The sequence below is a fragment of the Pseudorasbora parva genome, chromosome 3, assembly GCF_024679245.1.
Source record: "Pseudorasbora parva isolate DD20220531a chromosome 3, ASM2467924v1, whole genome shotgun sequence".
NCBI classification, from domain to species: Eukaryota; Metazoa; Chordata; class Actinopteri; order Cypriniformes; family Gobionidae; genus Pseudorasbora; species Pseudorasbora parva.
Genome location: NC_090174.1, coordinates 40780379 through 40806785, shown reverse-complemented (window position 1 = coordinate 40806785; position 26407 = coordinate 40780379). Strand labels below are relative to the sequence as shown.

The following is a 26407-nucleotide window of genomic DNA, read 5'->3' as shown; positions in this document are numbered from 1 at the left end:
AGTGACTCACATTGTTTCGAGGAGCATTGGCTTGGACTGGGTCCTCCGCAGCCAGGGCTATACTGCTCATGGCAATGACCACCAGGATACACATCTCAAAGTAGCGTAGACTCACAATGTAATGGCACAGACGCCTCACCCTGCACAAAAAAACACATGCTATGAGAGTTGGGCTAAGGCAATTACATAATGAAGTCTGACACCTAAACATTACTTTAAATCTACAGACAGGCACGTTTAATTAACCACCGATAATTAATATTTTCATGTAGGCCATAGGCAAGTTCTGATTGTTCAATGATTAATTCAGAAATAATGTAGATTTTAGAGAATGTATCTAGTAGGCATGGTCAGGTCAACGCTATTGTGACATATAGTAATATAAAACAGATTACTATACTGTTACACCATCAGTGTCATGACAGATAGCCACATTTGGCAAATGCCCTTTAAAACACAGCTTTATGTGGATGTTTATGAGGTTGGATGCCTTTTTAGACCCAAAAGATCTTAAACACACACAATTAAACTTTGCAACCATTCTTAGGAACGTTTAAGACAAGCAAGAGCGTTTGCAGATATAAAACTATTGGTGGTTTGCCAGATGCATAATACAAATGCTGTGTGTGAATGTTTAAGATGCCACTCACCAGTGTTGAGGAAGCTAATTTGAAATCGGGCCTTTCTAAACGACAAGCTACTCATAATCTACAGCAGGAGTGACAATGTAAGCATGAAATGAAAATTCATTGTATTTTATGTTTTCAATCTATTTGCAAAATGCATGTCATTGATGTCATTCTGAATGATTTATCCATGCTTTTTTTTTTTACTTGTCTTCACCTAGTAATTTTTAATCAACATACCATAATTTAATCTTCCTACAGACTTCTCTCTGGTGACATATGCCAGACTTCACCAATCATTTAGCCTGCTGAAAACCAGCCCTTTTCTTACAAATGACTGCAAGATCCGCCTTCATCCAGTCAACAATATAAGGATAGAACTTACAGCCTTACATATTTTTTATTTTTTGAAATATTCAGTTTCACTTGGATGTACCTCACAATATGGAAGAAAGGGTCTGTTGCTACTTCCATTTCATTGTGAATTTAAGTCTGTGAAGCAAGAAGTCTGAAGCTACTGTTTGATGTCTGAGTGTCTGCTTGATATGATCACTTGACTGCCCCATGCTACACTACTACTTAGTGACAAAGAAAATAGCTTGTTATTGGAAAGCCTTTTTTGAATGCAAGCTACTGTCAAGCAACCAAATAAACTGTTGACGTTTTTTTCTGGTTTAATGCTCTAACAACAGTTTTTGTGACATTGCACTAAAATAATTGTTCAATTGCACACTGTTAGACATTTTTCCAACATGTTCCCTAGAACTTCCACACACAGACTCACGGATTGTTTGGGCTGAAGATGAACATCGAGCTGAAGGGGAGGATGGGGCGAGGACTGCTCTGGTTCAGATCCTCCAGATTCTTCTCAGTCATGGGCATTGTCTCACTGTCTATACTGTTCACTGAGAAGACAAACAAATGTCACTTTTGTTAGACCAACACTGACAATTAACCCCCTTGAAAAAGTGACACATAAATATGAGTATAAAATGAGTTAAAAATGAGCCACCATAGCCTGATGTGACTTTATGAGAAATACTAACTGGGAATAAGGGTTGTTTCTCCTGGGGGAGACGTGATGGTCACAGGTATGTGTGTGCCTATTCCTCCAGTCTGACCAATATTTCGCTTGTTGTCCGAGTCTTCTGGTTTCTCAAGAAACCATCGGTTCCCAACTGAAGGCTGATGGGGATTTATAGCCAATGAATCTCCTCCCATGTCCATGTGCCTGGAGCAGTGAGTCAAACCAAGTTTACACTTTGATGTTTTTGTCCTGAAAGACTCTGAAGTTGAAAGACAGTTCAGTGCTTCTAAATTAATAAAGTGAATAATTAATTCTCATTCAAATCCATTCGCTAATTCATAGCTAAGAGCATATTATACTGGTTGGACCAACTCCTTAAATAGACTCTTCAATGAATGAGTTGGTGTTTTTTAGTGCGAGTTAGTGTGTGGTACCAAACCAATTGAGATTTATAACAAAAACTTTTTTGTTAATGAGGATGTGCTGACTGACACATTCTTATAAACAACATTAAGATTTGTTTCTTGCTCAAAATGTTTCTCTAATATTCCGCTGATTACATGAATTTACTCAAATGTCACTTACTGGTCAATAAAAAGAAAGTCACTGAAAGGATCAATGAACAAATATGAATGAAATTTGCTGAATGGATTTAAAAGAGTTATTGGAATGAATCAAAATCCCCGCCACTAGAGGCATCATTGCTCACATACAAATTAGATCACTAGTGTCGTAGCTACTGGAACATGGTTCAGTTTACTTTCTAAAAAATTTCAGAACAAATGTACTGTTCAATCCAAGACATCTTTGGACTGTTTGAAAAGAAAGTTTTACCTGTGGCTGGCTGATTTGCTCTCGTCCTTCTCTCCATTCTCTTGTTGCTCCTCTCCTTCCAGTGTGGACTGAGCTTTACTGGTTCGCGGCCTGTGCCGCCTTCTCCCTCCATTACCTCCATTTTCGCCCCTTGAGCACCTCTCGCCCTCCCTTGTTCCTGATTGTGAGCCTTCCTTCTGTCTGGACCGCCGTTCGCTCTTCCCCCCAGCATTGACCACCCCATTGCCCTCCCTGTTATGCCTGTGGGAGTGATGGTGACGATGTTCTCTCTCCCCAACTCCCACTCCCTCGTCCACCGAGCTCTGATGGTGATGTCTGCGGCCCCCCTCTCTGCTCCGGCTCCTGTCGACCTTCCCCTCCTTACACCGTGTCCCATCATGCTCCTTACTGCGGCTGTGATGGACGTGATGGCGGCCTTCTTTGCCATGTCCGGTGTCACCATTTTCATTGGTCTCATTGGAGGGCCGCTCTCTGTGACGGTGATGCTTGCGAGGTGGATGCAACTGTGGAGGCTCCATCACAGGGGGTACTCGTTCCTCCAGCGTGCCACCCTCCCCTTGCAAATCCTGGGGCTTGTCCCAGCCTCTGTGAGGGCTGATGGGGCCATCACAGCGAGGTTCCACCACCAGAGGCCGGTCCAGGTGGGTTTTGATGTCAGGACGGAGGTGAAGGTTGGAAGTCAGCCGGGGGTTAAGCTCCTCTTGGTACAATGCCTCGCTGCTGGCCAGCATGTGCTTCCGAATCTGGGTGGTGCGCTGCTCCCACACGGACATCATCTTTAGAGAACGTTGCTGTTCTTTACTAGTGAAGAGAAGATTTAAGGAAACAAATATGTTAGCCTCAGACAGACATTTTTAAATAAAACAGTTAGGCATGGTGTTGACATTAGTCTCCATCCATGTCGAGACCCCCTTTTATAATGGTGATTTTGTGTTTGCTTTCAAATTTGGGTTTCATTTTGGATGGCTGCGATTTACACAAGTTAACAATGTTGTAGTCAGAACAAGTTCATGCTCCTGAGTCCATGGCAAGACCAAGACCATGCAAATATGGTCTTGGACTCGGATTCGGGGAGCATCATCACTAAAATATTGTCTACATGCTTGTGAGTCCATGACAAGACCATGACAATATAGTCTTGGATTCAGAAACGAGGGCCAAGACCAAGACCATGAAAATACGAGAGCATATGGATTCTGTCTTGACTGATGGGTACTTTTTCTGGGTCTTGAATCAAACTCAAATGAGCTGGTTTTAACTAAGACAGAAAAGCGGAGTGATACAAACAGTGAAAGGTTCCAGTACTGCTGAACTAAATATTAGTGCTCTTGGAACAGTGCTTGTCCAAGAAGATTTAAGGACTGGAACTAACTGAGGTGTAAATAAAAAGAAGGTCTTTATGGATGCCTGATTACAAAGATTAGTTATGGGCATGCTTTACTCATCCTGGAAATGTTTGTGATTAATGGTTTGGGTCATGAAGTTTAACCATGCATTCTATACCTGCACTACATAGCAAGTGTAGAATATTGAGAGGGCTTTGCCAGTTTTAATGACCTAATTTATATCCCTTCCTTCTGAAGAATAGTTCACCAACAAAAGAACTTTTGTCATTGTTCAATCACCCCCATCTCAATCCAAACATGTTCTTCCAAGGAACCCCAAAGGAAAATTGTATTTTTTAAATGTACAGACTGAAAATTGTCTCTAATGAACTTACCCAAAATACACTAATGTTTAAAAGTTTGGGTTCAGTTAAAATATTTTAAAGAAATTAATACTTTTATTCTACAATGATGCATTAAATTGATCAAAAGTCACAGTTAATATACACTTACAATGTTACAAAAAAATATATATTTCAAATAAAAAAAACTTTTTATCGATTAAAGAATCCTGAAAAAAGTAGCATGGTTTGCAAAGAAATATTAGTGAGCACAGCTGTTTACAACCTTGATAATAAGAAATATTACTTGATCAGCATATTAGAATTATAGAATGTTATTGTTACAATATTAGTGCTTTACGTTGTTTTTGACCAAATAACTGCAGCCTTGGTGGTCAAAAGTAACTTTCAGAAACATTTTTTTTTTAAATGTCTCAACCCCAAACTTTTGAACGGTAGTGTACGCGTATTAGAATGTGCGTGTGTATATAAATGTGTATATATATGAATTTTTCCATGGAACAAAGCCAGTCATATGGATTTGGAACAACGTGAGTGAGAACATATGATGACAGAAGTCTCCTATATTTCACCTTTTTTCTTATCCAATTAGTTAGCATGAAGAAAATGTTAATCAAGACCGTTTTTGCTGTAAAGAAATGTAAAGGAAAAGATTCATCTGGAGAAAAGTAACACATCTATGCTTCTCTCTTCTCCACATCACTTTATTCTGAGCACACCTCTAGCAGGCAGTCCGTGTACCAGGGAGCAGGCGTGATGAGTGAACTACAGCAATGTGTAGACAGGTGATGGGAAGAGGCTGGGAGAGAGTGGAGAGACTCTATTTACAGCTAAAGTACTAACAGGGCTTTGCGGTGTGAAACAGTCCTGTGGTGTTTACCTCTCGTGGACAAGCAGGACGAGGTGGTGCAAACTCTCTGATGTTACAGTATGACAGGACCTCAAGGTGTGATAATCATTTACCTTTTCTGTTTATTTGACTTTTGGCCATGTTAAAAATAGATAGCAGAGAGATCACACACACACAAACAAAAAAACTATGGCTCACTGGCTCATTTGTCAGAACATGTGAACTAATTAATCCCTAAGCCACAGTTCTGATTTCCCTTTTCCATAAAATATTAACATACTTAGCAAAATTAGGACTGAGATGTTCTCAACGTGCTACTGCTGTAAACTGTGTTAGCTAGTTCTGGCTAATAGCTTGTGCTTTGCTAATTTGCTAACTTGTCTCTGGCTAATAAAAACATCACATCTTCATCAAAATCTTAATTTTAGGTATGCTATTGACTAAAAATTGATTACAATAGCTTTAAAGTGCAAAGAGTGAAATGTTATTGATGAATGATTTTTTTATGGCTGGCCAAATGTTAAAATGAAATCACAGGTTAACATTGACATTCATGTATGAATGTGGGGCAAGATTCTGGAATGTCCAATTTAGCCCACATTGTCAAACACTATGAGGTGTGTTGTGGATGAGTATTGGTCTTTTCTCATACAGATGATCAAAATACGTCCATTCATGTACTGTAGAAGTAGTCATGCCCTATGTGGTACCATTACCTCAAGTAGTGATGTGCAGGGGAGCAGACATAGCTCCTAAAACACATACAGCACACAATGAAATACACAGATACACACGGACACGCTAAGAGTCCCCACAGTGCCACAAAAAACAGGTTAGAAGACAAACATTTGACAAGTAAATCAGAAAGGAATAAAGATGTACAAAAGAGAGACATGGCAATAAAATCAGAAAGGAATAAATGTGTATAAAAAAAGACAGTGGAAACAAATGGTGCAAAAATTAAAGAGAACAGAGGAGAAAAGTAAGATGATGACAGACTTATCCAGACTCTCTACAACCCTAAAATCTTGAAAAACAGAAGCATTACTAGAATAGTTCACAAAAAATATATATCATTCATCATTTTCTCACCCTCATATAGTTACAAAAGTAAGTGACTTTTTTCTTCTGTGGAACACAAACTTTTAACTTTCTCACTCTTTTAAATATAATGAAAATCAATGAGGACTGGGGCTGACAACCCCCAAAATGGACCATAAAAGTACTATAATAGCATACCATTTGACTTTTGTGCTATATTTCAAATACAGCAGCTCTGTGCACGGAACTGACAGACATTTAATTGTTACTGACATAAATCTTGAAATTATGAGTTCATCAGAGAAGTATTAATGTCAGATTCATGAATGAATTATTCAGACCTCCTTTGTGAAGTAGATCAATCAGTAGATTCATTCATTCAACTGCTATTCAAATGAACACACTGAATCAATGATTTTGCTTTTATCACTTTTATCATTGTGTATTTTCTGTCAAAATTTTTGACCTGAAGCCACATGAGATCACAGATGGTTATATAAAACACTCGACTTATAAAGTATAAACACATGAAGTAAGTTTTGAATAAAACATGATTTTAATCTTATAAATTGTTGTTTTGCTGGTGTGTTAAGCTAACATGCTAGCCTGCCCTAAGATGCACTTGCCACTGAGCAAATACTTTATTTTTATGAAGTTTTTTGAAAGAGAAAGTTATTTGATAGAGTCTCAGAGAAGGTGAATTGAGAAGTTTGATTTAGAAATGAGGTTTTAATAGAATAGTTTGAATAGAGAGTCGTTAGCAATTACAATGCAGACATAATAATAATAATTAGAGCCATAACCAGGTTGGAGAGGTGTAAATGTGTGTTGGGGAGACAAACTGAATGGGACAGCTTGCACCTCAAAACAATAGAGGCAATACACTGAATGAAAGCTCAGAGGACATGGCAATAAACATCAGTTGATATTTTAGAGAAATCTCAACATAAAATAAAATGACATGATCTTGTAAAACATTTAATAAAATTCTGAGTTTTAGACTTATCATCTTCAGATTTGAAATATAACATGGTCCGACTTGAGGCTTTAGCTGTAGTGCATTTCTAGATTGCTCCAAGGCCAACTTCAATTTTATTTTCATAAAAATATTTCATACAAATACATTTCTAATAACTTTACAAAACTTTGAAGCTTATTATAGGTATTTTTAATTATAAAAATGATTATACGATTATAATGATTATAGTATGCATTTCTTAGGATTTTTTTTTCAGGTTCAGCCTAACAGGTTAACTGTCCACTGGAGAATTGAACAATCATGATAAAATCATGAAATACGCTAGTGTATGACTTCACATGATCACTTTTTACTATAGTTTTGTCTTGTAACAGCCACCGTCCTCAATTATGTGCAAGGAAAAAAAATCACCTTTTTTGCTCCATGGAAGAACATCAGTCGTACAGGTTTGAAATAATACGAGGGTCAGTAAATGATGAAAAACTTTTCATTTTAGGGTAAACTGTTCATTTAAATGATCAACAACTAATTAAATATTAATCTTTTTAAATGAGCCAATTTCTGAGGTTCTAATTCTATATATTCAATTTAATTAAGTGTCTAGCAGTGGATTACTGCGTTCACCTGCCTGTATGTATAAGAGTGATTATGTGTGTGTATGAGTGTGTGTCTACACTCTCACAGTAGGTTTGTCTGACAGGAGTGCTGACTCATTAGGCACTAACAGTAGCAGAAGCTCTAGTAGTGATGCTCACTGGGAAACAGACGGCCACTTCTCAGAACAGGGCTCAATGCCAACAGCCGCCAATGAGCCCAGTGAACAGTTAATCTAGTATCCAGAAACTTGTCTGACCCGCTAGCTAAAGAAATACGACAAACATAACATAAAATCAACTGATGAAGTTGGAGTAAACTGAAGCAGAATAACTGATATCTTACTTAAAGTCTATACTTGTACTTTTTAGAGCAACACTTTACAATTGATTTTATTAATAAGACAACATTATTACATTTAAATGGGTTTTTAGAAAAGAAAGGAGGGCAAGCCATTTCAAATATTACCCTTGATTCTTTGAATTTTTAATATTTCCTCAGTCATCTGTTAAACTATTAGCTACACTATGAACGGCTTTGGTCAGCGTGACTAGTTCGGCTGTCTGGCATCGTGTAAGAGCAGTGTGCTGGGACAGAGGAGGAGAGGAGATTTGAACAGAGAGTAAATTAACTCACGGTGAATGAGAGCTGGAGTTGGAGGAGCTGCATGAAAGAGCACCAGGAATTGGCCTTATAAAACTGCATATGCCAAAAACAAAAGCCATCAGAGGGGAAAGAAATAGTTTGGTGGGGGCGGAGTCAGTGGCAGGGAGTACAGCTGTCAATCACTCTGACTCTAACTCCACCCAACTCAACGGGAAGTACATATCAACAATAGTGTAACTTCAAAACAGAATTAAAAACAAAATAGGTGCGAAGGTATTACAGTATTAAGAAAGACATTTAAATTCCAGATGCAAATTGGATTCAATTAATTAATTATATTACATTAAATGAATTAATTCATATATCACTCGATTTGATAATATATTAAATTGACTTTTAAACACTGGAAAAATGTCTTTCATAATCAAAAAACTATTATAAAATATATAAAATAATAAATAAATAAATAAATGTTAATGTAATCAGTTAGATTCAGTTAGAATTTCTCTAAGATCATGAAAAATCATATTCAGGGCCATGATATCGGAATTATATCGGAAATTATATGTTACTCCCGGTATTCCGAATTGTGGTTGATCAAGGTTTTTAACACTTAATTTATGTCTTTAGCAACAGTTAAACAAACAATTTAGGTTAACCAAATCAGATTTTGATGATTATGATAATGGCATGATTCATTTGAGCTAAGTATATTGCATAAATGTGCATACTGTGCATAAATTGGCCAACAACAAGTCTAATCAAACACAGTAAATAAGAGAGCATCCAAAAAAATCTTCCAAACAGGCTGGTTGAATCAAGTATACATGTCATAGCTGTCTAAAGACAACCAACTATGTGTGCAGAGTCCTACAGAGACATACTGAGGGACAAAATAAAAGTGACAACAGAAGAAAATAACAAATAACCAACACTCGGAAATCTGCTTACAGAGACAAACAGGAATATGTTTCTCGGGACACAAAAAAAACGCAATGAGAGGACATTATGGGGTGATGAACATGTTTTAGGAAGGGTTAGTGAAAGGGCAGGGCAGTACCCTGACTTCAGGTTTAATGCCCTCTGACTTACGCTGTGATGGAAATGTTAGCGGCCGAAATGGGGCTGACCTCCTTTACCTCCTTGGCTTTCTGCAGAGCCAGTTTCTTACTAATGGCCTCCTCCTGCTCCTCCTCATCCTGAGAGAAGAGTAAGACAGAGAAACAGAATGAAAGATGAGTATAGCTAGCATCAACAAATCAAAGTGTAGTGATGTCCCAGGAGCCTTACGGCCCTTATACTGTTGGTGCCATCTTCACGTAAGGCTGTAAATCCCGTAACGGCTGAAAGCTTCATTACCTTGAGTTATTGACCAGGGCAAACATAAGTCAGATCAAAAGAACCCTTACAGACAGTCTTATGAAACTAATAAAAATAGAGATAGATGCTCTCTGTGTATACACTTTGTGAGACTCATGTGGTGTATGTGCAGGTATGGATGGCTGGTTGAGTTTGACAGTGCCAGAAGATAAGTATTGGCATTGTATACTACTGTATACATTGTATACATACTGTATGACCATAAGTAGGACCCAAATATAGCCAACCAACCTTGGTGAGTTCTTGTGCATTGGCAAGGTTATCAACAGCAATGGCCAGAAATACATTTAGGAGAGTGTCTGATCAAATGTGCTTTAAGGAATTGGGGTAAAAGTTATTTATTAAAAAATTTAAAAAATTAAAGCATTTTTAACACATACACTATTCACTCAAAAGTTTGGGGTCAGTATGTTTTATTTTATTTTTTATGAGAAATACATTTTTAATCAGCAAGGATTACTTAAAATGATAATGTTTATAATGTATATGTAATGCAATTATAATTCTGTATTTTGAACAAACAAGTCCAGCCTTGGTAAGCATAAGAAACTTATTTCAAAACATAACAAAAAAACAATGTACCAACCCCAAACTTTTTCAATTTTGTCTGACATCATAAGTGCTTCATTCTACTCTGTGTGATTACTTAAATACTAATAGCTCTATGTACAGTAGCACCCATTTAACAATAAATGAAGAAACACTTCGCTTCATAATGAATTTTTTTGTTTTTTAAATTAACAGCAAAAACAACTTTATACATATAATATCAATCCTTAGTATAGGAGAAGTTAATTATTAATAATTATGTGTTTACATTACCTGTGCATTCTGAAAAAATAAATAAAAATTAGGGACATTAATACTGTTGCAGAACTCTACCTCTGTCTGGTGTCATTTTTGTACATATTATTTAGTTTCCGTTACTTCCGTTAGAGTACTCCAGTTATGCTATATAAAGGATACAGTTTCCAAACAGTGTGAGCACAATGAAATACACAGAGCAGAACATTCCCCGGTGCACTCCTCCCTGGGATTCGATTCCATGATACATCACTGCATTCCAGTCCTCTCCTGTCAGAATCTAATAAGATAAAATACATTATGGAAATACTAATATCAAATGAGAGCCTTCAGCAACATATTACCAGACGGTCAATACCTGAAACACCGTCAGGATAGCAGCTGGAAATGTGTCAAAATTGGTCGTCGGGGTCTCATCTGCAAAATTAAACCTAGAAGAGAGGTGATAAGCAGTGAATCATTTTCTTGGATGAGTCTCAAGTGTATGTTTAGGAGCCAGCATTGCTCTAATTTCAAAAACTTTCATATCTTTCAATTTGTTTGCTTGCAAAGACAGCAAAAACAGAATTGATATGTTCCAATAATAATGTTTCATCTGCATATAAAAGATGAGCTGAATTCTCCTCTCTGCATCTCTGGAGCTAATAACAAAAACATAATAAATATGCTTTCTTATTTCACAATTCTTCTCCATGTACACTCTCAGGGGCTCTGCGGGGGCCTCATTACTACAGAATGAAGAGAAATGCTTAAAAAGAGAGAAGAAACATCTCACAACCAAGGGCTTGTTTATGTTATTCTGGAAAATAAAAGTTTTTTTGCCCAACCATCGTTCCTAATTCTATTGCTGTACGATAACAGTATAATAAAGAAAACCAAAGTTAATAATGATTATAAACAATTGAAAGGGAACAGAAAGGGATTTCTGTATTTGCTGACATATCTATGACATTTTTATGTCTAAATATTTCATGATTTTATATAACTTTCTTACTAAATATGTTTGTAATACTTTCATAATGGTGATGAAAGCGATATTTTGGCTTTTATTTATGTATTTATGCAGTGAAAAAGCCTCGCCCCCAATAAATCCTAATTGGGTTGAAAATTCACATTGCTGCACATTAATAATCAAAAAATTATTGTTTTGAGAGGGCAACAGGGTCATATATATATATGACCCTGTCGCCGGTTCACCACTGTTCCTTCCTTGGAGCACTTTTGATAGATACTGCCCACTGCAGAATGGGAAGTCCCCACAAAATCTGCAGCTTTGGAAATGCTCTGACCCAGTCATTTAACCATCAAAATGTGGCCTTTGTCAAACTCGCTCAAATCTTTACGGTTTCCATTTTTCCAGCTTCTAAGACACCAACTTTGAGGACAACATGTTCACTTGCTGCCTAATACAGGTCCTTCTCAAAAAATTAGCATATTGTGATCAAGTTCATTATTTTCCATAATGTAATAATAAAAATTAAACTTTCATATATTTTAGATTCATTGCACACCAACTGAAATATTTCAGGTCTTTTATTGTTTTAATACTGATGATTTTGGCATACAGCTCAAAAAACCTTCAAATAATTATGTTCAGTTATGCACTCAATACTTGGTCGGGAATCCTTTTGCAGAAATGACTGCTTCAATGCGGCGTGGCATGGAGGCGATCAGCCTGTGGCACTGCTGAGGTGTTATGGAGGCCCAGGATGCATCGATAGCGGCCTTAAGCTCATCCAGAGTGTTGGGTCTTGCGTCTCTCAACTTTCTCTTCACAATATCCCACAGATTCTCTATAGGGTTCAGGTCAGGAGAGTTGGCAGGCCAATTGAGCACAGTAATACCATGGTCAGTAAACCATTTACCAGTGGTTTTGGCACTGTGAGTGTGAGCAGGTGCCAGGTCGTGCTGGAAAACCAAATCTTCATCTCCATAAAGCTTTTCAGCAGATGGAAGCATGAACTGCTCCAAAATCTCCTGATAGCTAGCTGCATTGACCCTGCCCTTGATAAAACACAGTGGACCAACACCAGCAGCTGACATGGCACCCCAGACCATTACTGACTGTGGGTACTTGACACTGGACTTCAGGCATTTTGGCATTTCCTTCTCCCAAGTCTTCCTCCAGACTCTGGCACCTTGATTTCCAAATGACATGCAAAATTTGTTTTCATCCGAAAAAAGTACTTTGGACCACTGAGTAACAGTCCAGTGCTGCTTCTCTGTAGCCCAAAGTGGCTTGTCCTGGGGAATGCGGCACCTGTAGCCCATTTCCTGCACACGCCTGTGCACGGTGGCTCTGGATGTTTCTACTCCAGACTCAGTCCACTGCTTCCGCAGGTCCCCCAAGGTCTGGAATCGGTCCTTCTCCACAATCTTCCTCAGAGTCCGGTCACCTCTTCTCGTTGTGCAGCGTTTTTTGCCACACTTTTTCCTTCCCACAGACTTCCCACTGAGGTGCCTTGATACAGCACTCTGGGAACAGCCTATTCGTTCCAAAATTTCTTCCTGTGTCTTACCCTCTCGCTTGAGGGTGTCAATAATGGCCTTCTGGACAGGGTCAGGTCTTGGCAGTCTTACCCATGATTGCGGTTTTGGGTAATGAACTAGGCTGGGAGTTTTTAAAAGCCTCAGGAATCTTTTGCAGGTGTTTAGAGTTAATTAGTTGATTCAGATGATTAGGTTAATAGCTTGTTTAGAGAACCTTTTTATGATATGCTAATTTTTTTAGATTAATTTTGGGTTTTCATGAGCTGTATGCCAAAATCATCAGTATTAAAACAATAAAAGACCTGAAATATTTCAGTTGGAGTGCAATGAATCTAAAATATATGAAAGTTTAATTTTTATCATTACATTATGGAAAATAATGAACTTTATCACAATATGCTAATTTTTTGAGAAGGACCTGTATATCCCAACCACTAACAGGTGCGGTGATGAAGAGATAATCAGTGTTATTCCCTTCACCTGTCACTGGTAATAATGTTATGCCTGTAATTACTTAAAGCAAGAATGTTTCATCTGGTCTCATTGTTTTCAGTAGCTCTGCTCTCCGATGTGCTTCACAACCCAACATATGACACTGTCTCTTTCATCCAGCTCAGATAATGACATGAATCAGACAGTCAGTTTATCATGTCCATCTACAGTGTTAAATATTAATGTGCTATGGAGCTGAAATTGAGTACCAGAGAGGTACAAAAGCAATTTCTCATTTCACTAAGCACAGATCTGGAAAGACTTTACATCTTCGCCATCAGGGGGGAATAGTCTCTCTTGCAGCAATCCTCACATTGTTATGTTTAAATAACATTTTTTCGTTTTGCACTGAGTATTTGTTTATCTGGCGCTGTTCTTATTAAAGTAGATCACATGACAGCATGTTTGCGCTTCTAAGCTGATATACCTCATGGGAAGCATGCATAGAGGCAAATCATCTGCTGCAGCATACGATTAATTATTCATGGAACACAGAAATGAAAACTTGCGCTGTCTGGATCAGCTCAGTCATGTTTGTTAACATGTGGCTGAGGGGTAAACGAAATAGCATGGCTTGGAAGAGTCACAGAAGCTCATGCAGAGAGGAACGTAAACGATGGTCAGGGATGATTTATCCATTTTTGTAGAAAAGTACTTCACACAAGTGCTCTTAAAAGTAAAGTGCCTAGACGCGCGGTTCTCAACTGGTGGGTCGCATCCCAAAAGTGGGTCGCTCACAGGTCTGTTCTGATTACAGAGAGCAGGGGGAATAAAAACATTATAAAATGCAACTAACCATATAACGATGTATAATGAGGACTACAAATTAAATAGGCATATTTAAGGAGGAGAAATGCTTCCCATATATTTTGCTGATAGTATTTATGCACAAATTTATCTGCCTCTTGGTCTTTCAATAGTCATTAAATACATATTCATGTATGACCATGATTTGTGCAGTAAATTATTGGTTGCTGACAGCATGAAATCAATTAACCACTTACCATTTAAACTTCAAAAAACAAATCCCTGTTATCCAAACACTAATTATCAAATTAATTTAAAGTTAATTTAATAACCATCGTTGTTTAAGGTTAAGGGAAAATTTTGTTTACTATTGAGTGATAAACTATTCTGGGACTGTGTTAAAGTTGGCAGTGTAAAACCTAAAGCAAAAACAAAAGAGCATGGACTAGATTATGTGAGTGCGTCATGGTGCTTACTGTCCTCCAAAGAGCTGCATCCCCAACAGAGCAAATACCACGATGAAGAGGAAGAGCAGGAACAGGAGACTGATGATGGACTTCATTGAGTTGAGTAGAGACACCACCAGATTACGCAGTGAGTTCCAATACCTAAAGAAACATTCCATAGTAACTACAGCATTAATACAGCCACATCATGAATTGGAGCGCTTGTAACTACCCAGTACATTAAAGGAACGGTATGTAAGAAATGTATTTCAATTATTCATAAAATGGCCCGATATGTCACTAGACATTAAGAAATCATGTTAATTTCAAATACTTATATCACTAACAACAGTAGGCTGGCCAGGATATTGTCATTTAAAAGTTGTTGCAGCCCTCAACTGATGTTGATGTTGACATGTTGTGTTTTGGCCTGAAGCTCTACCCTCCACCTGTCTACCAATCCTAAAGTCAGTAGTGTTTCGGCATCTGGGTTTCCAGCTCTGTTCTAGTTACCACAGCTGCAGCTACAAACTTTCCTGCTGGATCCTGCAGCCTATCTGGCAACCTCGAGTCAGGTGATTGCAGTACCAGTTTTGGCCACAATCTTACATACACTTCCTTGACTATAAATCCTGACTACCTACAATATACACCATCTACTGTAAAATCATATAAATTCCAACCTAAATCGAAAATCTCATGGTGAAATATGTGTTGAAATAAATCTACAAAGGCAGATTTTGTGTGTCTTACCCAATCTATTATAAGGATTTTTCAAAGTCAGTAGTGTTTCGGCATCTGGGTTGCCAGCTCTGCTCTAGTTACTACAGCTGCAGCCTATCTGGCAACCTCGAGTCAGGGGTGAGGGGAAGAGGGAGACACTGCTCTGCAGTCATTTGAAAGTGATTGCAGTACCAGTTCTGGCCACAATCTTACATACATTTCCTTTAACTATGCTTTTTTATTTCATCTCAATTCAATCGTTTAGCGTGCAGAGCGCAAAAAAGATGGACGATGCCCCTTCACTCTCTTCCATTGTAGAAAAGTGAAGCCGCCCATGTCTGAATATGGCGATATCAAAACCCCACTCGCACTCGCGCAGTACAGTTTACTGCAGAAAGATTCAATATGTCGGTGTGAAATAAACAGTAATAGAAATTAAAGATAAAGCTCCAATCTCATCACAAAAAATTCAGAAAAAGGTCTGTTGGTGCACCACTGACAACTTTGCTCAGAGAAGCTGTCATCTACCTAAAATGAAAGAAAACAACCATTTGATTGTTTAGTTTGTCTCGCGTCCCATTAGAATACATGGAGTGGGGTGGGATTTATGAGCTATCCTGGGACCAGCCACCTGGTGGGGTGATCGAGAGATGCGTTGGCTTCACTTTTCGTGACGCGAGAGGCACGCTTGGTCTAGAGTCAGTTATTCTACTTTAATCAAAAATCTACTGTCCTTTCTATCCAATTTCCTTAAATGGTCTCTTTTGAAACCTAATTTGAAACTGTTAACCAATCAGAATCACGCATTCAACCATGTCTTGGTATAAATATGATCAATTTAGGACATTTTATCTACAGAACAGGCAATTTTGATCTCTTACTTGGTAACCTTGAATATCCTCAGCAAACGCAGCGCTCGCAACACACTGATGCCAAAAGAGGCTCCTGGTTTTACAGCTGCCCAGATCACCTCGAATATGCTACCCACAATCACCTAAACACACCAAAGACAGAACACAAATACACTAGGCACAATGTATATTTTAAAAAAGATCATTATTAGCATTTAAGCAATAATATCCATTTATCCATCCATTCTCCAACCCGCTTGTCCTTTGTAGGGTCATGGGGATGCTGGAGCCTATCCCAGCATCACAGACTGTAGGCAGGGAGAGACCCAGAATGGATGGCCAGTAGAAATTATTTCATAAATTATAATTATTAACATAATCATATACATCATATACTTTTAATCAGCATTAATTGTGTTCTGCTAGTCATTCAAAACCTTTGGCATTGACTGAAAAAGGAACATGTATCGCATATCATTTGTATCTGATAGCACGTTACTCACCCCAAAGTCAAAGCAGTTAAATGAGGAGTGAAAGTAGGTCCTGGGCCCGAGGCCATACATCTTCAGGCTCATCTCTATTAGAAACAGACCAAGGAACACAAACTCCGCCAAATCTGTATAAAGAAAACATTTATCAAAGGACTGTGTCAGTCACATCACTTATCATTTATATAAGATCATTATAGTGAAATATGTAATAACCTATTGACACTTTTTTGTAGCTTTTTTTTTACAGGTTTCAAAGTAACATTAACAGCAAATACAGCTAAAGAATAATCATCCCGGCCATCGTAGTGGTGCTAATTCGAAGTGGTGTGGCCTCTGAACTGGACACAAAAGGTTTGACTTCCACTTTAAGCTTGAAAGGGGGCTAATCATAAATTCCATAACATTGTGCCCCTGAAAAAGACCCTTAAATCTCTTGGGGGAGCTGTCCCTACAATAACTGTACTGTGTGTGGCCTTGGATAAAAGCATCTGCTAAATGGCAATTAATAATTAGTAGCGGCTGGCATGCAAGCTGAGGTAAATATAGGAGGTGGGACAAAGCTCTTTTGTCATTTTTGGCACCAATCTGGCACAGGGGACTCAATACTGTGCAGACCAGAAATTAACAAATTGAACTTGGGAGAACAGATTGCACCCCTGATGTGGAAACCATCAAGCTGACTCACACTTTTTTGTTTAAGTTTTTTTAAAGGGCTGTTTTAAGAACAAAAATACCTAGATGCCAATATACTTATAACGTGAAATGTATAGGTAATCCAACAGACGATAAGTGACACAGAATGAATGATCAGGAACAACATTTTGGATAAACAGAATATAACAAAACTACCATACCTTTCCCATTCACTTCAAATGAGACCATGAATTGAGGCACACTGACAAAGCACCTGTAAGGCAAGCCTGCAAACGGCTAATGCTAACACTGCGGCTGTGTCGGTACCCAGGGAAAGAGACCAGAGGCCTCTTTTTTGTGAATGGATGTCAATGTTGCTTCACTACACTGCATAATCCCCATTAATGAGGAAATAACTTATCATTTAATGAATCTCCTGCATATCAGCTAATATTTAACTTGTTTTACACTAAACAATACTTTTGTTGGGGACGATATGTAGATTTTACTATGATAAAAAAGTTATTTTATAAAAATCAGATAATACTCATTAACGGCATTACCATTGTATTCACCATGTAGAAAATAGTTATTGTGTGAAGAAATTACTGATTTCTGACAGAGCTTAAGTTTAGGGGGCGGGACACTTTAGATTCTAGAGAGTATTTGATTGGACAGTAAATCTAATGACTTCATTCTGCACTTCATTAGATTTTCTGTCCAATCAAATACTCTCTAGAATCTAAAGCGCCCCGCCCCCTACACTATAAATAGACACTGAAGCTGCGTCTGAAATCAGTCATTTCTTTACACAATAACTATTTTCCACATGGTGAATGGCACATAGTGCACTATGGGGATAGTGAACGATTTAGACAGTGTAAATATGCTTTCATTTGGGGCGAATAAAGTCCAGTTTAGCGTTAGTGTCACACGAACTGCCACAGCATGCAGTCTACTCCAGTCCAGAGACAACATAGCACAGAGTGGATCATATGGGTGAGTCGGCATAGACCACAAAACATATAGAACCCAATTGAATTCTACAAAGAATGCTATAATTTAAAGGAGAAACAGTTAGACAAACGTTCGGCATTTGACACCAATGAGTAGAACAGATAACAGTCTGGTGCCATGCACTAACATAACTTACACACTTTCAAACTAAACACCTTCAGCATTATTCCATGATAACAGTTTCATATTAAATCAAAGAGGTGGGATCTCTCTCATTGTGGATGTCAAATGAGGCTTCACCAAGCTCAATGACCGAACTCTGATATAAACGAAACGCTACTGGCTATTTATAGGAGGAGCTGCTCGATATGTCCAGATCTGTCTTCCTTTTTAAGTGGAAATTATGTCAGCACATTGATAATACTGCACATATTAAGGCACTTCACTGTCCTTTAAGAAAACTAGCCCAGTCTCAACAAAAGGGTCAGTTTTTCTCAAATTCAAAGGCTAAAAACTAAATTAAAGCTAATTAAAATCGTAAGATAAGTTGTTCAATTAATAATGCAAATACAAGGAGCATGGTACTTAAAAGCACTTTTTTTGCATTGATTTTTTTTTAATAACACCTAATGCACCCAAGCCATGTTTAAATATATTTCACATAAACCTGTAATCCTCCAGAGAGCTGCAGTGGTGTTTTAAAGATGTGGTTTACTTACACAGTGCATATGTGAGCCAGTCGGGCTGGTCGTAGTGGACTATAGCCACACACAGTGTGTTCAGCCCCACTATACACAGAACGGTCCAGTAGAAGCTCTGAGCCTTCACCATCCGTCGAATGAAGAAGCGAAACCTCTTCTCTTTTCTGCGAAAGTACGACGAGCTCTCGTTCTTGCTGCTCTTGACACTTGTACGGGTGAATGGAGAGCCCTGGGGAGCTGCGGAGAGAGAGTAAGAGAGAGAGGAAAAAGAGAGTGACTATTTCTGATGTCCATAAAATGATAGAGAGGGTCGATCTATCTATCTATCTATCTATCTATCTATCTATCTATCTATCTATCTATCTATCTATCTATCTATCTATCTATCTATCTATCTATCTATCTATCTATCTATCTATCTATCTATCTATCTATCTATCTATCTATCTATCTATCTATCTATCTATCCTCTCTTATTTTGGCCATTATGCCTTCATTATTTTATGAAAACATCACTGATGTGAGATTTATGATATATTGTTTTTTGTTTTGGGAGAAAGTCCACCAAGAGTTCAAAGGTCACAGGCATCAGGCCTGGAACTTACCGACCGATGAGTTGTCAGTGAAGTGGTCTTCTCCTTCTTCAGCATTAATGAGGTCATTTTTGCTCTTCTTGGCTCTTTTCAATACTAAAAACGTTGGAAAGCAAGTAAATAAACAGTAGTAGTATCAATTATAATATATTTTAACACCTTATTTTTGTCATTCTACTAACTATGAGTAACTTTGGAATTGCATATAAACTACCAGTCATTATGATATTAGTTCACTGTCTCCTTAATACTTCACTAAGCCTTTATTTTAATGGTCCCCCAACAGATGTTATACCGACTATAAGTAACTTTGCAAGTATATGTCAATCCTAACCCAAACAGTCTATAAGAGTTAGTTAACATGTCATTTACTTGCAAGACTTACATATACAGTAATTAGTAGAATATCTAATGTGGACTATCGAAATAAAGTTTAACCATATTATTATTTATTAGTAGTAATCATTAAGATTTAAGCTATTCTGCTCATTTTATTCATATAACTAATTCATTTTTCAATGATTACCTGGGTTGTTGCATTTCCTCTTGTACCAGGCACCATCATCCTTCTCCTCTGCATTTTTATCTTCTTCAGCAAGCATGACTTCCTCTGAGACAAAGAATATATTTTACTACTCACCTACACTATATATAACTTGCATCTTGAGTTATAACATGCATCAATCATCTAAACCAGAGCCTGAAACTCAGTTGTGACTGGTTGCCAGGGCATTGCTATGTGGCTAAGACTTTTTAAATGGTTGGTTTAAAGGTGGTTGCACAAGATAAAAGGTAGAGAAAAGCCACCACTAATAAGACTTTTTGTAACCTGATGCCACACACAGTATCACTGCTGTCACTACAGATCTGACTAACATTCAGCAGGAGGCATGGACAGCAGTGAGCAAAAATACTGCTTAACATATTAACGTTTCAAACAATAAAGTGAAGAACTAACTGACTATAATGGCTGTACTGTAGCTAGATACATAAAGTCAAAGCACATGTAAGTAGTTAATTCCATCATGATTTTATGGTGTTAAACATTAAAGCCAGGGCCACCATGGAAGAGTTTGGGAAATCACATCCTTAAACGAATTAAATCCCCATGGAAGAGCTCCAGTTGGCTTCTGGGAAACAAAAGAGAGGATACCACGTGCTGTGACAGAGCTAATTAACAACCTGAGCTGGTAGAAGATCAGAAGATTTACAAGAATCTGTGCCACCCTAAACTAGGAACTACAGTATTAGATAATGGATGAGGAAGAATTATTTAAAAAAAAACACAACAACAACAACAACTTTCTAAACTTTAGGAAAATAATGTCATCCATTGTTTAGTTTAAACATCTGGTAAAATCATTTAGATTCAGTCAGATTCACGGAATGGAAAGTGTCTGTGTGCATGTGGAAAACCATCAAGCTTTACATTTTTTAAACTACTAGGTGAGAAATGTGTTGTTTTATATTGCATGAAAAAAAAACTATATTACAAAAGATTGTGATGATAACTATAATTATATTCAAATGTTTGGTGTCAGTACATGGTTTCCACAAAACAAAAAATCTGTGTGAAATGTGTGTACGAATGATTTTGAGAACAAATCACAAATCACCAAAATGTTCATCATAAAATTTATTTTAAATGTATGAAAAAATACAACCGTAACCACACGTATGCAAAAATCAATTACTCTGTATGGCCTTATAATTGTGTTAAAAAATTATATTTCATGCCAACACGATTTTAATTATATTAAATAGTTGCTTTAATTGTATTATATAATCCACAAATAAAATTATATAATACAATTATTAAATAATACAATTTCATTGAATGAATTTTGTTACAGTTAAAGAGTAAGAACTTTGCGTTACAGCTTCAGCTGCAAGGTTTCTTTGCATGATGCAGATATATACGCGTTTGTCAGCAAGCTAATGAGAGGTATGTAATCAAGGTCTGAATAAAAAGGTGTTTATTGTGAGAACTGGTGAGAATGACACACTTGACATCAGTTTGATGAGAGTGACAAAGGCTGTAATGAAAGCATGTGTGGAAAGCCCTTATATGAAGATGGTTCAGTCATGTTTAACGCAAATGACCTTTTGCACACTGCCGCTCATATAGAATACTCCAAATTCACTAAGATTAACAATATTAAATCCAGAAGAAAACTTTGGACAACTGTATGTGACCCTAACTATACAATAATCAATAAAAAATGTATAATAAAAACAAAGATTAACAATGTTAAGAAAGAATTCATGAGCGTACGAACGTATTGTAACTTCTATTTTTTTGTGAGAAGTTCTCCTATGCGTACAAATGCAAAATAATCCACATAATGATATTAGTGAATTTTTTAATCAAATTAATGCAAACTAATGTTTATATATATATATGCAAATCTCACCAACACAACATGTGTAGGTGACAGCAAATGTATTTTCTGTTGATTTCAGCAAGTGAGACCCAATAAAACAAACGTGAGAAGACCATTACTAAACTGGCCCCAGATCAGTGGAAATCCACAGGCAAAGAAAGCTCTAAGACACAGACTTTCTGATTCCCGGCAAAGCTGCTGATGAAAGATCTGTTACAGGCATTCATGGGAAGACTGAGGGTATGAACCAGCTGGGGAAGCGAGTGGAAGGCTATTTAGTTGCCATGGAGAGAGGAAGTGCTGAGAAACAGACAGGCATCAGCTCCCATTGCGGCCTAGCAGAGATCCGGGAAGCGAGTGAGATAAACCGTCATGGTAGGAAAAACACAGGGGGACAAATTCTCTCTAGGGCACAAGCTGATGCCTTCTGGTCGTTATGATGTAGATCATTCTCAGGTTCAAGTGTTAAAAAATGTATGAATGTCTCTGAATTTGAAAATCGGTTCTGTGGCGATTACTGTAAGTGTCAGTGTTTAGAGACTGACCTGCCTTGCAGATCCACTCCAAGTAACCGGTCAGCTCCCTCTCTATCTGCTGTTGTCTGCGCAGCTTGAGGAACTCCTGCCTTTTCTCCACACGCTCTCGCTCCTTTGCAAACTCTCTGCGGAGACAAATGCACATACATACACATCCATGAACGCATTGTACTGAACAGAGGTATCAGGGGAGTCATGCTCTATGGCACAGGTTGTGTGTGAAAGAGCAGAGCATGTGTGAGTCTTGTAATAAATGTGAAATCTCATAATGTAGTGATATATCCACAAAAACAAATGACCATATTGATAAGACCACAAGGTTCATGTTTGAGAAACAAAAATGAATGAGAAAAATGCACCAAGATGAAACATTAGAGAAAAGTGCAAATACACAGGTGTGGCATTCACATTTGCAAGTGCTGCAAAAAAAGAAAAGAAAAAAAAAAATCAATGTTTTAGAATCACTATAAAACAACAGCTAAAAGTCTACAGTTTATGCCTCACTTAAAGCTTAAGTGTGCAATTTGTTTTTAGTTAAAAAATTGTTCCATCTATGCCAACTTAATATAGTAAGACATATGAGTAAGCCGTTTTTATAATAACTGCCAAATATTTCAGGGCAATTAATTAATTAAACTACCTGTTGAAGTCTACAAATCTAGATCAATAGGTTTGAAGACTTCAATAGACCTGTTTAAAAATACTTATTAAACCCATGTTATACATATTGATATACAATATAATGCAATTAAAAAATACTGTTCAAAAGTTTGGAGATTTTTTTTCTCTTAAGCTCACCAAGGCTGCATTTATTTGATCAATAATACAAACACAATTCCAAAAAAGTTGGGACACTACAAATTGTGAATAAAAACAGAATGCAATGATGTGGAAGTTTCCAATTTAAATATTTTATTCAGAATACAACATAGATGACATTTCAAATGTTTAACCTGAGAAAATGTATAAGAGAAAAATAAGTTGATTTTAATTTCCATGGCATCAACACATCTCAAAAAAGTTTTGACAAGGCCATGTTTATCACTGTGTGTCATCCCCTCTTCTTTTTATAATAGTCTGCAAACGTCTGGGGACAAGTTGCTCAAGTTTAGAAATAGGAATGTTGTCCCATTCTTGTCTAATACAGGCTTCTAGTTGCTCAACTGTCTTAGGTCTTCTTTGTCGCATCTTCCTCTTTATGATGCTCCAAATGTTTTCTATGGGTGGAATATCTGGACTGCAGACTATCCATTTCAGTACACGGATCTTTCTACACAGCCATGATGTTGTAATTGATGCAGTATGTGGTCTGGCATTGTCATGTTGGAAAATACAAGGTCTTCCCTGAAAGAGACACCATCTGGATGGGAGCATATGTTGTTCTAGAACTTGAATATACCTTTCAGCATTGATGGTGCCTTTCCAGATGTGTAAGCTGTCCATGCCACACGCACTCATGCAACGCCATACATCAGAGATACAGGCTTCTGAACTGAGCGCTGATAACAACTTGGGTTGTTGGGCCCGAAGATCACAGGCATCCAGTATGGTTTTCCGTCCTTAACCATTACAAAAAGAGATTGTTCCAGATTCTCTGAAACTTTGGATGATATTATGCACTGTAGATGATGATAACTTCAAACTCTTTGCAAATTTTCTCTGTGAAACTTCTTTTATGATATTGATCCACTATTTTTTTAGAACAGCATTGGGGGAATTGGTGATCCTCTGCCCATCTTGACTTCTGATAGAAACTGCCACTCTGAGAGGCTCTTTTAATAGCCAATCATGTTGCCAATTGACCTGACAAGTTGCAAATTGGTCCTCCAGCTGTTCCTTATTTGCCAATTTAACTTTTCCAACCTCTTATTGCTACCTGTCCTGACTATTTTGGAATGTGTAGCTCACATCAAATGCAAAATGAACTAATATTTAGCATTACTTTTTTTGCAATTCTAATTGATGTTGGTAACGGTGCACTTTATCCTCACAATGAAACAGGGGTTAATCTAGTTTTCCCTGTACTGCACCTACAGGTCTAGGCAGTTTCTCATCTCTCCATCTAATCTCCCTAACTTTCATTCCATGGTGAATAGTGAATGACAAAACTGTGGAGAGATAACTTGATTAGATATTTAGCTAACATAGGTCACATAGAGTGGTATTTACTGTACTGAGAAATAGCCATGCATTGCCTCTGAGAGACACATTTTACCCTGACTTGGTTATTAAATGAAGTCCCATTAATTTTCATAAACAGTATAGCTTTCTCTGCAACATGATTATGGAGAAGCACTAAGGGATAAAAAAAATGTTGGTGCCCCCTCACAACCTGCCATCTGTTATCATGCTAATTAGAGGAGAGTGCACTGATGGACCACCATTACTCTTTAACAGGTGTGCAGTGTGTACAGAGAGGAGGTGAAAAAAGCTATACATGAAAAGAAAAAACAAAAGCAGGGTGGAATTTATTAACAGAAAATAATATGTTCTGCCCTTGGTGGAGGGAAAAAACTAATCTTGCATACTGGCTAATGCTATTTTTAGTGGATTAACATTAACATACACCAAAACTTGCTGGTAAAGGTGGCAGACTAGCATGATCTATCTGACACAGCTGGTTGAGCTTTGCTGGTTGATTAAGTAAATCTTAGACCGGGACTCATCTGCAACAAAAGGGCCCAAAAGATGTTTTGAACAGTATCAGCACCACTGCCCTAAATGTACTGGCTGGCAGATGGAGGCATAAACATGAAGTGATGTGATGATGAAGACAAAAGTTCAGTGTTAATTCTAGGAATTGCAAAAAGAAGGGTTCTTAATGGTATGCAAATGGAATTTACAGAGAAAATGCACAAATAATAATAATAATAAATTGTTTGAAAGTTACTTTTGCCATTAAAAAGCCAACCAGCGCAATTTTACTACACAACTACACTCCAACTCACTCTACAAGCTTCCAAACAACTCTGAGAGGCCATTTTAAAAAGGCCAAGTCCTCTAACCTGGATTAAACCTTTTAAAAATTAAAGATAATAACAAAATTTAAGAAAGACAAATATATGATTTAACAGTAACAAAGAGTTATACAAAATACAAAAATACATAAACATTTGGAACAAACTTACCCAACAATGATCAACAAAGGATAAAACAGATCACCAATACCCCCTCAAACAATGAACTGTGCCTTCTATTAGCAGGAATGAGATCTTCAAAATTGTGGCATTTACTCTGACTAGGTTTTGTCTGTTTGGGATGGGGAAATATTGTAGTACACAAGTATGACTATTTATAATATGTTATATGGAAACAAAAAAACATTTAACATGATTACCAGTTTTGTTTTACTTCTTAATACAAGACATAACACAATACATAAATCAACAAATTTAGGAATCATTAAACACTAAACTGACACACAAATACTATGAAGGAGACAAGAACAATATTAAAGGTGCAATATGTAGTATTTTTCTGCAGTAAAATATCCAAAAACCACTAGGCCAGGGTTATATATTGTGTTCAGTTGAGTTCACAACACCCCAAATGTATTCAACTATTTGTAAATTGCTATTTTAACCAAGGAGCCGGGGCGTCTGAGGGAGTCGCCTGGCAATTATTATCATATCTGCGTTACCCTCTGTTTACGGTATTCTTGACAGAAACGCTTTACTCTTAGCAGTGTGAACAAGTGTCACAGCAGCCACTGAGCGAACACACAGACTAACATAATAAAATAATTTTAAATGCACTTAAATGTACCTAATATGGTAAACAGAGCTGCGTTACCTCATACTCATGACCGGAAAAGAGGAAATGGCGACTCACAACTCTCCCGTCGTCGTCATAAAAGTCCCGTTGCTCGTGAGGTGTGTTTGCGTAACAATTGCTCCCCCAGCCTTGCTCAGCTCCACAACACTCGTTCCTGCTCT

At 37.5% G+C, this 26407-nt stretch overlaps 1 protein-coding gene across 6 annotated transcripts in view; it reads right to left on the bottom strand.

Annotated features, from left to right (window-relative positions):
• The window catches only part of cacna1ba (calcium channel, voltage-dependent, N type, alpha 1B subunit, a), a 139068-nt gene that overhangs the window by 43187 nt on the left and 69474 nt on the right, over positions 1 to 26407 (bottom strand). For 3 of the 6 annotated variants that reach the window (XM_067438879.1, XM_067438880.1, XM_067438881.1), the window contains exons 8-24: positions 22482 to 22597; positions 20079 to 20162; positions 19565 to 19648; positions 18978 to 19196; positions 16681 to 16793; positions 16208 to 16320; positions 14634 to 14765; positions 10787 to 10859; positions 10591 to 10708; positions 9856 to 9923; positions 9337 to 9443; positions 8275 to 8337; positions 5741 to 5776; positions 2488 to 3288; positions 1673 to 1857; positions 1411 to 1531; positions 11 to 140 (exon numbers count right to left, since the gene is read on the bottom strand). In XM_067438879.1, the coding sequence (XP_067294980.1) occupies positions 11 to 140; positions 1411 to 1531; positions 1673 to 1857; positions 2488 to 3288; positions 5741 to 5776; positions 8275 to 8337; positions 9337 to 9443; positions 9856 to 9923; positions 10591 to 10708; positions 10787 to 10859; positions 14634 to 14765; positions 16208 to 16320; positions 16681 to 16793; positions 18978 to 19196; positions 19565 to 19648; positions 20079 to 20162; positions 22482 to 22597 (2563 nt within the window). The remainder of the gene's footprint in view (positions 1 to 10; positions 141 to 1410; positions 1532 to 1672; positions 1858 to 2487; positions 3289 to 5740; positions 5777 to 8274; positions 8338 to 9336; positions 9444 to 9855; positions 9924 to 10590; positions 10709 to 10786; positions 10860 to 14633; positions 14766 to 16207; positions 16321 to 16680; positions 16794 to 18977; positions 19197 to 19564; positions 19649 to 20078; positions 20163 to 22481; positions 22598 to 26407) is intronic. The other 3 variants (XM_067438882.1, XM_067438883.1, XM_067438884.1) reach the window with 2 other exon arrangements.